The sequence below is a fragment of the Xenia sp. Carnegie-2017 genome, unplaced genomic scaffold (assembly GCF_021976095.1).
Source record: "Xenia sp. Carnegie-2017 unplaced genomic scaffold, XeniaSp_v1 HiC_scaffold_16, whole genome shotgun sequence".
Taxonomy (NCBI): domain Eukaryota; kingdom Metazoa; phylum Cnidaria; class Anthozoa; order Malacalcyonacea; family Xeniidae; genus Xenia; species Xenia sp. Carnegie-2017.
This window is the reverse complement of record NW_025813469.1, coordinates 1,346,908-1,359,045: the sequence shown is the minus strand read 5'-3', so window position 1 is coordinate 1,359,045 and position 12,138 is coordinate 1,346,908. Positions and strand designations below refer to the sequence as shown.

The following is a 12,138-nucleotide window of genomic DNA, read 5'->3' as shown; positions in this document are numbered from 1 at the left end:
GAACAAGTCTTCTAAAAATTGCCCGCGAACAGGCAATTTTTAAAACACGCCCCCCCGGACCCCTCTGAGGTTCTGACTATGAAAACGAATAGGTTAAAATGAACGGGACCACTGGGATCATTATTGGGAACAGTATTTGAACGACAACCAGTTTTTTGGGGGCCGGTTGGGACTATTGTAATTGAGCCTTGAATTACTTGGAATTAGAACCATCCGCAGCAGAGACCACACCACGCTATATTCAAGGAGAAAAATAACATCAAAAAATTAAACCCATGACTTTCTTTGTATTGAAATTCTTCGACCGTTTGCAATTATGTTAAATTTCAACGATGATAAAAGCACGAAATTCAAAAAAAATGGATTATACCTAAATACAGTATTGCGAATGTATGTAGGATACCGTTATAAAATAAGAACGTGACTCAAATAAGTTACAGTTCGACAAATTGTTATTTAAATACTTTTCTATAATAAATGATCTGCAGCTAGCGGACGAAAATTGCTCCACCTGGAGTGATCACTCCCTTCTTGTGATCCGGTCTACGCTTCCCACATGGATCATGCGCTGGCCAATCATGCTGCGAGTTATATCATGTGCTGGCCAATCATGCTGCGAGTTATATCATGTGCTGGCCAATCATGCAGCGAGTTATGTTCAAAATCGTAAAACACCGAAGAGGCTGACAAGAACGGACCATATTTATGCCATGCTATTTTGATTGGGACGATTCCAGTACATTTTGTAGCAACATTTTTGATATTCTTACAACTGATATAACCGTTGCGTGGAACGACCAGACTGCCTGGATAAAAATCAAAAATGTTATGTCATTAGATTTGTCAAACAATTGTTCTTGGAGCTTATTATAGTTCACCTCCTATTGGCTTTCAAACAATCAAATCCTTGATAGTTGACTTCACCATAAAATCATTTCCAATTTCATGCCACAAGTTGTAATCAATTGCACCCGGAGACCACTCGTTTAAAGGTGGTGATGTGGACACTGGTACGCTAGCATCCTTAACGGACCAGTTTGGACGAGGGGTCACAGCATTTGTTATGGAGAAAAAATTCGTGAAGTTCGTGAATCTGTAGCTATAAACTAACGTCCAACCGCCTCCTTCAGTGATCATATCACAATAAACTCGAAATGCATTATGGTCGCGAGCTGTATGGGTTTTATCCAATACACTCCAGACGTTGAGTTAGGACTGCTAATTTTGATATCCTTACATGATTTGGGAAAATTTTTCTCACTACCTATGACATAAGTTGAATCAATTAAATTAAAGTTTCGATGGTTTGAATCGATATTACATACTCGTTTCCAGGTTTTCCTCTAAATCCGAAACCATGGCCTCAAATGCACTTGTCCTTTGCTTAAGCTCTATGATGGAGATAAAATGTAAAACATACATTTTCCTTATTTTCTCTAAGCTCTGTATAATGTCGACCTCTGCTATACAAAAACTTACCGCTGAACATACGGAACATTATCTTTTCGTCCTCATTTATTCTATTTGAAAGTAATTTGTCCTAAAGTGTAAGAGAGAAAAACATGTCACAAATCATTTCAAATATGACTAAATTCGATCTAAAAAATTTTCACTTATTTTTCAATGTCAACGTGCACGAAAGAAGTGAAAACAAATGAACTTTTCATTACAATTTTTGTAACTTGGTCGTCCGTTATTATTCCGTTCCATTTTTGTCCATTGGAAAGATAAAGTTTCTTGACGTCTTTACTGTAAGACAAAAGACCCTCTACTGGAGGTAAATCTTTTAATTTTTGCTTCTTGTTGATCGTTACGACCTGAAATAAAATAAGTTCAGGGTTGGATTTTTTTTTCGCACTTCGAGAAAATTCCTGCAAAGTCTTGACATACTTACACCATCAATGATATTCGGGACTCCCTTTTGTGCACCGTAAACGTGAATCGTAAAAATCTTGTCTACTTATGCACAAATCTGTTTCACAATGGAAAATATTTGCTCAATTGCATAGTGACTACACGAAAACACTGACTGTAGAATGGTATGCTCTTCATATATAGCCGGTATTGTACCCTTAAGAGGACTCTAAGCAACTGAATTATTGTGCTAGGTGTAATATTAATCATTTGTGTTTTGTTTAGTACGTTTCTAAAGCTATGCCGAACTTTATCAATACTTGACTGCATCGCAAAATTACTGAATAGAAATATATCTAAAATTTAACGTTTCGTATTTTGATGTATTTTTATATATTTTTATGTATTTTTTTGCGGCCATGGTGTTCACGAGTTTGGAAACAAAGCTGACTGGGAACAAGTGCGCTTTATAAGTAACTTTATCTTTACTGTATTATGTCTGAGTAGGAAAGTAACTCAATGAAGGTACTCACACAGCCAAACTTCCCACGTTCAATACAAAGTTTGTTTGCTTTTTACATTTCAAGGTTACATTAATGAATGAATGAGTAAAACAACAATATATACCATAAAAACATAAGAAGAATGTGCTGTGCCTTTAATTATAAGTTTTATATTTTATTGTTTTCCGTTTTGCAAAATAAGCATAAAAAACAAGTATATTCGTCAACTTATCAATTAATATCATTGAATTATATTTATTCAGAACCACTACAAAGGGGATTCTGTCTGCGTAGTGAAATTATTCTCGTAGTACAGCGCTATAACCAACAACTACAAACAATAACGACCTTATCTAACAACATTTGAGAAATTAACCTTCCACTCCTCTTCCTTGTAAACCATTCAAGTCATTTCAACTATTTAACCTTGTGATTATTCTCGTAGTGTGTTTAAATGTACTCGAAAGCCGAAGGAAGTCGAGTTAAAGTCCCCTCGGCTTTCCCCAAACCTCCTGCGGCTTTCGAAAAAATTCAATCACACTTTTTTTTATAGCTACAGGGTCTTAATTTGTATTACTATGATTGTCGAAATATTTTAGTCAGTGCTTCACACGCTGTCAACGATGGTGCAAATTAAGTGTTTTCTGTGTTGTTAGGAATACTCTGTGGTGATTTTTATTGTTTCGCCTCAAAATTCGAGATTGCAAGGAAACATTACCAGCACAGAGGGCATACAAACTCTAAACTACTGGTAATGCGACTTTTGTATTTGAATAGATGAATTCTAAAACAATACAAATTGGCAACCATGGTATTATGCACAATAAACAATACATAAACACACCTACACATACAAATGATTAATAAATTTGGCATTGATGAAAATGCCGAAGTTGTTGAAGACACTCAAAGCGAGATAGTTTAGTCAATTTATGCAGTTTTAGTTAATTTATGCCATAGCAGTTTCTTGTCATATGGCTTGGAAATAAACTGTGCTGTTTCTTATGCATATTACATATTATACATTTGATTATTTTTATTAATTGTATAATAATAATGCATGTAAAATGTATATTTAATTATTTTCTATACATACAGAATATCCGTACGACATTGATTTATTTACCTTAATCCCCCATCCCGCAAAAAATAAGCAATATCAATAACTACGGATGGATTCATTAAGTTTGCTTTCGTTACAAATTCATGACATCTTTTGGAGTGGGATTTCTACCCCATTTCCCGTATCCCGGGGTGATATAACGATGGAAGATCACTTTTTCAACGACATCATTCTAAGAGGAAAATACATGTACTTTTCAATTGACTATTCGGATACATTAAGATTACTCTAGCCTCACTCACCTTAAACTTTGCCCATTCTCTTTGCTTTTGTTGTCGAATATACTCTTCTTCAATATTTACATCCGTCAACGTCTGATGAAAAGTAATTTAAATGCTTTTAACCTCTAAAAACCTTTAAAAAATCTTCACACAGTTTCACCATGCCCTCGAGCGCCTTTTCTCTCTTACTTTGGTTTCAAACATCCTCTTTTTGGCGTCGTAGCATTGTAATAAAAGACCTTTCGTCACTTCATCAACATCTGCAAGGAAAAAGAGTTTTGAAGACGTTCATGAAATTCTCTTTTCATTCACAGCATACCGTTGTAATCATGAAGGGATATAACTGCTAGATTAACATGAGATGAGGTTACAACTGTGTAAGATATTGGTAGTTTATGTACCACACTGCATTCACCAAAGGAGTCACCAACGCCGAGATAACCAATTGTTAATTGTTTTTGTCTGCGATCCTAAATTATTGAATATTTTTTAAGTCGAAAAATATACATGAAAAATTTCTCTCAGTCTTTGAAAAACTCGCGCATTTGTGCATGTTTTTCCCAAGTTGCACTGGAAACTATGCTATTACATATACAAATACGATGTATGTATTTACGAATGGCGCACACGTTCAACTGGTAAAATAGCAATTGAATTTTTTTTTGTCAACATTGCGAAACAAGGGTTTCTTCTACCTTACTAAAACATAAACTCGTCAGTCTTATAAGGAGAGCAGCGAGCTACGTTTGAACACACGTGACCAAAATACCAAGCATTGATTTCAACTTTATAACTCATGAATGATTTTCTAAATTCATTTATCGACATACAATCGTTCTGTTTCCATTGCTTTTACAAACATTCACGGCTTTTCGAAGATAGCAACTTCCTTTACTAATAAGTCCAATAAATGGACACGAGTCACCTTCAATTGCAAGAACTAAAAAATACATGTGAGAAATCGTGGTTGAATATTTTACATCCAATTTATTACTTCATAGAAATTTAGATTTTCGACGAGATGGTTTTCCTTCTCACCTGTATCAGGAAGAAAAGACTTCCAACGCAAAAGTTGCGCAATTTTTCCCAAAGCGAGTTTTGAACAATTTTCAAACAATCGACATGACCGTATTACATCCAAGTTTTGTTTTCTTATTCTACTGTCGACCAACTGAAAAACAAACAGACATATGTAACAAAAATTTTAGAAACTCTAAGACGAACAATGATCTCTGTCCAAAACGTATCGTTTTTGTACCTGTTTCATTTTATGATAATCTTGTGAAGATATTTTCACTAGTTCACATCTTTCTAAAGTCGTTGCAGTGAAAGCACTACATAAGAAAACATAGACTTATATTATCCAAGAGCAGCATTAGACCAAAATCAATTCTTTCTCTTTCTTGTTTGGTAGGATTTGTAAATTCTATATTAGACTGGGAGAGATGTATTGTTAACGTTACGATATCTTAAAGTAAATGGTTTGAACCCGGGAGTATCGTTACATGTTTGTAAATGATGATCGTCCAGGTTTTTTGACTCTGAAGATGACTACCGCTAAGGTTGTCGAAACGTCAGTCAACAACAACAAAAACAGTCCTTCTCAGGACTTTATTAACCTGGACGATCATCATTTACAAACATGTTACGATATCTAGAATATAATGAACATATGGCTGGACGTTCATGACTTTGCGTTTTTTGAATGTGTATTAACTGTCCTATGTATGCAAAAATTATAGAGTAACCACGTATTTAAAACACAAATATATCAAAAATACCCGTTGTCGCTCTTCTCGTTCATAGCGTTCATTTCATCAGAATCCGAGGCTGTTATATTTCCAAAACAACGACCAGCTTTTAGCTAATCGATCGCGCATAGGTGAATGAAAGTGCAGAAAAGTAAATAAGTTAAATCAAGCATTAAAGACGAAGTAAATGTGTCCAATACCGTCGAAGAGTCGATCATGTTTTCATTATCCGGCTTTATAATTTCATGATTCATTCGAACGCTTCCTTTGAGAATTAGGAAGAGATCCCGACCACAGAAAACTAATAAACAGAAAACGTTAATTATTACACAAAGGGCAAAGGAATAAAGGTAGATATGATACCTGTATAATTGGGACCATCCCATTTCTCTAGTTGAATTACAGCTGAGAGTTCACGTAAGATTTTTAACGGGATCTTCGACTTTAAATGTGTAAAGCGTTGCAAGTGTTGATATATGGCGTCTTTTTCAATACGTGTTCTTTCAAAAGGTCTACAAGAATTAAAATAACGACTTGTTCTTTGTTTCCAACCACTCTTTCAAGATCAAGTTTGTTTTTAGGGCAGAGCAAGCAAAAAAAAATATTTACAGTTTTCGCAACAATTTCTTCAATGAGAGTGTCTGAAAGTTTTGCACACAGTTCAATGTTGGACGAGGTTTATGGAGTAAACGAAGATGATCGCTGATATTGTGATTAATAACTGACAATTCACGATCATTACAGAGATGAGTTTGATGATGATCTGGAAAATTGTAAAAATAATCTGTAGCAATAATAGCAAAGTACTGATTAAGATGGTTTGATAGCATTTTTTACTTTTTTTATCACACAACATAAGTGATGTACCAATTTCTACTCCATTTTGGGAACTTTTAATACGATTTCTATTAAAAATATGGAATATAAAAAGTGCGCTGTGAATAATAACAGAGAGTTTGAATACTTTTACAACTTACTGTGGCCCAAATTTAACTTTTGGTAACTTTTCTTCTGCTTTCAGGATTCTAGAGTAGTTTTTCATGAATTCTTCATGAGCTTCGTCAGTTGAATCTTGCAATCTACACAACAAATAAACAATTGTTTATTAGTAATCAGTTAACATAAACAGAATATGTAAATATATGTATGATAAATGTACTGATTTATATCACAAACCTGTGACCAAGACCACCAATTGAGCATAATTTCTCAAGTTCAGGATAATTTATTTCCTGTTTGCCGAGAATAGTTGGTACTAAACAGTTGAAACTGTAACCTTTAATTACCATTGATTGCAATATAAACATTTTTACAAGCATGTGAAATTTGGTAATTTATATAACTATAGGTAATGCTAATATTTTGCGTCAAATTATTTCCAAAGACTGCAATTCTTGATGGCTGATGTCATCATTCCATCACACAAATAGAAGCACACGAACACAAATAGAAGCACACAAACACAAATAGAAGCACACGAACACAAGTCGACATAAACTAACGCCAGTACATTATCTGCTTAATTTAACAATGACGAAACAATAAGTATACAGTTTATATCACAATTGCTAGCAGTTTAATACTCCGAGCTTACAATAGAGTGTTGCCATCGATGAGTTCAACGATTTTCATCAGTCGCCATGTTGGGTGAAAATTGCATAGCCAATGTGAAGATAATTTATGCTAATTTATTTCTGTTGAGCATCGGCATCTTAACGTCATTTGTGTTACAACCACCCTGTCTCCAGTAGCTACCTAAAGAAATGCAATGACGTTACTTCCAAGAGATTTAATTAATTTTGTCAAGTGGTCTAACGTTACGTGCTAGTTGTTATTTTGCGGAGATGCATCAAGCATTCGAATGACTTTCTGCGGTGTACGATTGGAATTCTGGCTGGCATTCTGCACCTTCGATCTTCAACAATTGTATGGTACCAGATTCCAGCAGTTGCAATTACTTGGTAGTATATTGGAATCCAGGGTTAGGAAATTATTTGGTCATATAACTAAACAGCATTTTCAAATCTTGAACAACTTTGACGTAAATAATTTTAAACATAAAATCTTATTATAACTATGTTGATTAAATGTACTTCATTCTGTAGCTATATACTTGCAGGCTATCAACGTGTACTCATCGCGTGTCAAGTTTTTTAAAGTTTATTGCGTGTCAAGTTTTTAAATTTATGCAATTTATTATTTTTTTTAACGTGTACTCATTGCGTGTCAAGTTTTTTAAAATTTATGTTGATTAAATCACGTGAGCTATATACTTGCAGACTATCAACATGTACGCATTGCGTACCAGTTTTTTAAAAATTTATGATGTATTTAATAAATGCAGTGTTTCGGGAGATATACCCGAAGACCAAGAAATGAAAAAGAAACGTGAATATTCATGATAGCTACGACAAATGACTTCGCTTGGCCCCAAATGTGGACACTATTTTTTTTTCAAAACAAAACGAAATGGGAGGGAAAACCGGTGGATCTGGTAAAAAACCCTCCAATGAAAGAAAAGATCGAAAACTTAGAAAAATTTCCTCAAATTTTTGTAGTTTTAGGATTTTTCATATTTTTGTTGTTTTCAATGATCCCGATGATCTACTTTAACATGCAGTGTAGTCAGATCGTGCGTTACTGTCGTATAAAAAATGTAAATTTACAGAGCGACAAAAAATGGGCTGATTATCCTATTGACACAGCAAATATTTTGCTTTGGAACAAAAGAAACGCAAACTTTGGTAGAGAACAAAAAATTAAGGAGTGCTGAGTATTAACAAAAATTTTAATAAATAGACGAAAAACGAAAACGAATATCAGCCATATTCGAGTAAAATTTTCTATGTTGCTTCGTTAAGACTTTCATTAATAACTGGCTTTCACTCGTGCATTTTGTCAGAAAATTTAACAATTGTAAAAAATTAGTTTTACGATTGAATTTGAAAATGCGCCATTATGAAAAACTAAAGTCGCAAGTTTGAATCTTTCAAAAAGGACGCTTGTTTCTTGGTGCTTCTGTACGACTTGGTCGTCCATTCATTGTCCCAGTAAGTAGGCCTACAGACATAGCTACTCTATAAAAAAACATGTTATAAATGTCAGCATAATGAATGAACAAAAACAGACATTAAATATATTTAAAAGAACGAATGTTTTATACCTGATATCCAAGCGTTGTGCTGGTCAGTCTGATCCAGGCGACTTAGTCGGTCTCTTCCTCTTTTTTTTTAACCGCGCAGTTTTTATGTGTAAATCGTAAAAAATTATTGTAACAAATTTTTATCTTACAAATTCAATGAACCCTACTTGCAGCATTGCAATTTCCTTAATTAACGTTAAATAAAATTAGTAAAAGTAGCGAGTGAAAGCCAGCTATTTGTCTCACAGCAAGTGACATCTAATATTGACAATTTTTTTTAATTTGGGTGTTTTTCATGATTAAGATTCAAATTATAAAAATAGACCATCAGGATCGTTTTTAACTAACTCATGCAGTTATTCATGCGAGTTAATTTTAACACTGATCTACTCAACTTACAAACCACAAGACATGAATCGTGTTTTTCCATTTCCTTGTTTCCCATTTTTCGTAGAATAACGTCTGTTTTTAAAATCCAATTTCTTTAATGTTTATGATCATACGTGCATATGCCGTTATGCGACGTTCATTTTATACCAATCCCTACACGAAGTAACCAATATCATTAACCAACAATGTAGATACTGATTTCATGGATCACCATTTCTATAGATCACAATTTTCAAGGCACTCTTATGGAAACTTCAAGCGAAGGAAAAGGGATCACTTCAATACCCCAGTTATATCATCACTCAAAGAATGCTTAGTGTAGAGTTGATCTTCTGCGAGTATCAGCTGACCACCTTTAGGTGGGCTCATATAACAATGGGGCCCATCATCATTATATGAACAAACAGCTGACATCCACAAAGAATCGAAACTGCAAATGAGCATTCTTGGCCATGAATCACCATGACACGTGAGTAATGACAAACTAGTAAGAGTAATTGAAGTGAATGACACAGGTGGTAAAGGGACTTTCACAACTCCATCCATGTGCGATCTACAATATAAGAAAATATCAAACACATGTATGAGATTTCATTATGAATAACTCTGCATATGACGTTAGTTTGCGTTTTAAATTCTTAATCAGATATATTGAGAATGAGCAAATTGTAATATGTTTTCTGTTTGACTATCCAAATGGTAGAACGTTCACCTTCATTGCACGAATAGCTTTAGTGAGAGGAGTTTGAACGATGTAACAAGTCTAACACGATCAAAGGTTTAACATCGTGAACAAAGCATGCTACAGAGAAAGCTTTCATATTACGAGGCCTACCTTAGACTAGTTATGATTGACGTCGTTGCAGCTCTGCGTTGATAGGTATCAAAGTTCGAATGAAGGTTTCGTTGACAGTTGTTTCCAAACTCACTTGACTTGCTTTCTCCTCTCCGCGTGCTATCTTATGAACGACATCTGCTTTCCATGACGCCTCGTGGTTTATATCTTGCAGCACTTGAAGTGAATGGTATCTGTATACATGGTGTTAAGCATGTCATTATATGTATTTGTTCCACATGATTGTTTAATATCCATTGTTCGTACTTGAACAAATTACCAGATATCTATCAAATCTAATTTTTAAAAACAAAACGTATTGCTGCCAAACAAAAGAATTATGCTCTCCCTTCATTAGTATACGTAAAATGCATATACTGTTGACCATTTTTCTGTGATATTACACAAATCATAAATTAATTAAATTTATTCAGCCAATTAAATAACGCAAATATTATGACTTTGGGCATTAAGATGTTGGTGACGTCAACCAGAACGACCTAAAACCCTCTCCTAACCTTAACTTAGCAAGCATGACGGCAAAATTCAACGAATATTTGGACAAAATTAAAGTCTAGTTTCTAAATTCATTATCATAAATCTTAACCTACAACATCATTCATCGTTACTTTCCATAACGACATTAAAACGATAAGAAATCTAAAGATTCCAATGATTTTTTTATTCAAACGTATTGAAGGAATACTTATTGTCTTTGTGAAAGAGGACATGCTCCCAAGGAGCCAATCATCAGAAAAACCTTTAGTCATGACGTCAATTAAAGAAATGTTCACATGTTTAAATTCGTGTGTTTTCACTTCAACAGAAAATTAGTCACTTTAACGTTGTAGAAAGAAAGGCAAATTCTATCTTTTTACTGACCAATTACTGAAGTATGAGTTACATGGAACAATCTTACTGTAGTTCTCGTAATATGAAAGCTTTCACTGTAAAATGCTTTCATTTCATCACGATGTTAAGACTTTGGATCTTGTGAAATTTGTTACATCGTTCAAACTCAACTGGCTAAAGCTGTTCTTGCAATGAAGGTGAACGTTCTACCATTTAGATAGTCAAACAGAAAACATATTACAATTTTCTCATTCTCTGATTAAGAATTTAAAAACGCCAACTAAACGTCGTATGCAAAGTTATTCATAATGAAATCTCATATTTTCTTATATTGTAGATCCCACATGGATGGAGTTTTGAAAGTTCCTTTACCACCTATGTCATTCACTTCAATTACTCTTACTAGTTTGTCATTACTCATGTGTCATGATGATTCATGGCCAAGAATGTTTATTTGTAGTTTCGATTCTTTGTGGATGTCAGTTGTATGTTCATATAATGATGATGGGCCCCATTGTTATATGAGCCCACCTAAAGGTGGTCAGCTGATACTCGCAGAAGATCAACTCTACACTAAGCATTCTTTGAGTGATGATATAACTGGGGTATTGAAGTGATCCCTTTTCCTTCGCTTGAAGTTTCCATAAGAGTGCCTTGAAAATTGTGATCTATAGAAATGGTGATCCATGAAATCAGTATCTACATTGTTGGTTAATGATTATTGGTTACTTCGTGTAGGGATTGGTATAAAATGAACGTCGCATAACGGCATATGCACGTATGATCATAAACATTAAAGAAATTGGATTTTAAAACAGACGATATTCTACGAAGATGGGAAACAAGGGAATGGAAAAACACGATCCATGTCTTGTGGTTTGTAAGTTGAGTAGATAAGTGTTAAAATTAACTTGTACGAATAACTGCATGAGTTAGTTAAAAACGATCCTGATGGTCTATTTTTATAATTTGAATCTTAATCATGAAAAACACCCAAATTAAAAAAAATTGTCAATATTAGATGTCACTTGCTGTGAGACAAATAGCTGGCTTTCACTCGCTACTTTTACTAATTTTATTTAACGTTAATGAAGGAAATTGCAATGCTGCAAGTAGGGTTCATTGAATTTGTAAGATAAAAATTTGTTACAATAATTTTTTACGATATACACATAAAAACTGCGCGGTGAAAAAAGAGAGGAAGACACCGACTAAGTCGCCTGTATCAGACTGACCAGCACAACGCTTGGATATCAGGTAAAATCATTCGTTCTTTTAAGTATATTTAATGTCTGTTTTTGTTCATTCATTATGCTGACATTTATAACGTGTTTTTTTTATAGAGTAGCTATGTCTGCAGACCTACTTACTGGGACATTGAATGGACGACCAAGTCGGACAGAAGCACCAAGAAACAAGCGTCCTTTTTGAAAGATTCAAACTTGCGACTTTAGTTTTTCATAATGG

General features: G+C 34.2%; 2 protein-coding genes across 5 annotated transcripts; both read right to left on the bottom strand.

Annotated features, from left to right (window-relative positions):
- Positions 1–284: 284 nt before the first annotated feature.
- Positions 285–1,498, bottom strand: LOC124437135. Its single transcript, XM_046987147.1, is given in 7 exon segments — positions 285–560; positions 625–806; positions 850–856; positions 898–1,178; positions 1,181–1,264; positions 1,326–1,391; positions 1,480–1,498. Coding segments are annotated over 7 exon segments (711 nt in total). The 3' UTR covers positions 285–488.
- Positions 1,499–3,103: 1,605 nt separating this feature from the next.
- Positions 3,104–7,110, bottom strand: LOC124436906 (cyclic nucleotide-binding domain-containing protein 1-like). Of its 4 annotated transcripts, none has more exons than XM_046986878.1 (16): positions 7,047–7,110; positions 6,629–6,707; positions 6,430–6,531; positions 6,290–6,357; positions 6,062–6,215; positions 5,816–5,964; positions 5,653–5,753; positions 5,483–5,565; positions 4,960–5,035; positions 4,740–4,872; positions 4,532–4,641; positions 4,021–4,171; positions 3,891–3,961; positions 3,723–3,794; positions 3,548–3,652; positions 3,104–3,389 (listed from the first exon to the last, which is right to left on the bottom strand). In XM_046986878.1, exons 1-15 carry the CDS (start codon positions 7,060–7,062, stop codon positions 3,554–3,556), a joined length of 1,464 nt encoding a protein of 487 aa, XP_046842834.1. In that variant the 5' UTR covers positions 7,063–7,110; the 3' UTR covers positions 3,104–3,389; positions 3,548–3,553. The 4 variants fall into 4 exon arrangements, with proteins under 4 accessions (XP_046842834.1, XP_046842835.1, XP_046842833.1 ...); XM_046986879.1 differs by having other exon boundaries at positions 3,104–3,385; positions 3,559–3,652; XM_046986877.1 differs by lacking the exon at positions 3,104–3,389 and having other exon boundaries at positions 3,415–3,652.
- Positions 7,111–12,138: the final 5,028 nt, after the last annotated feature.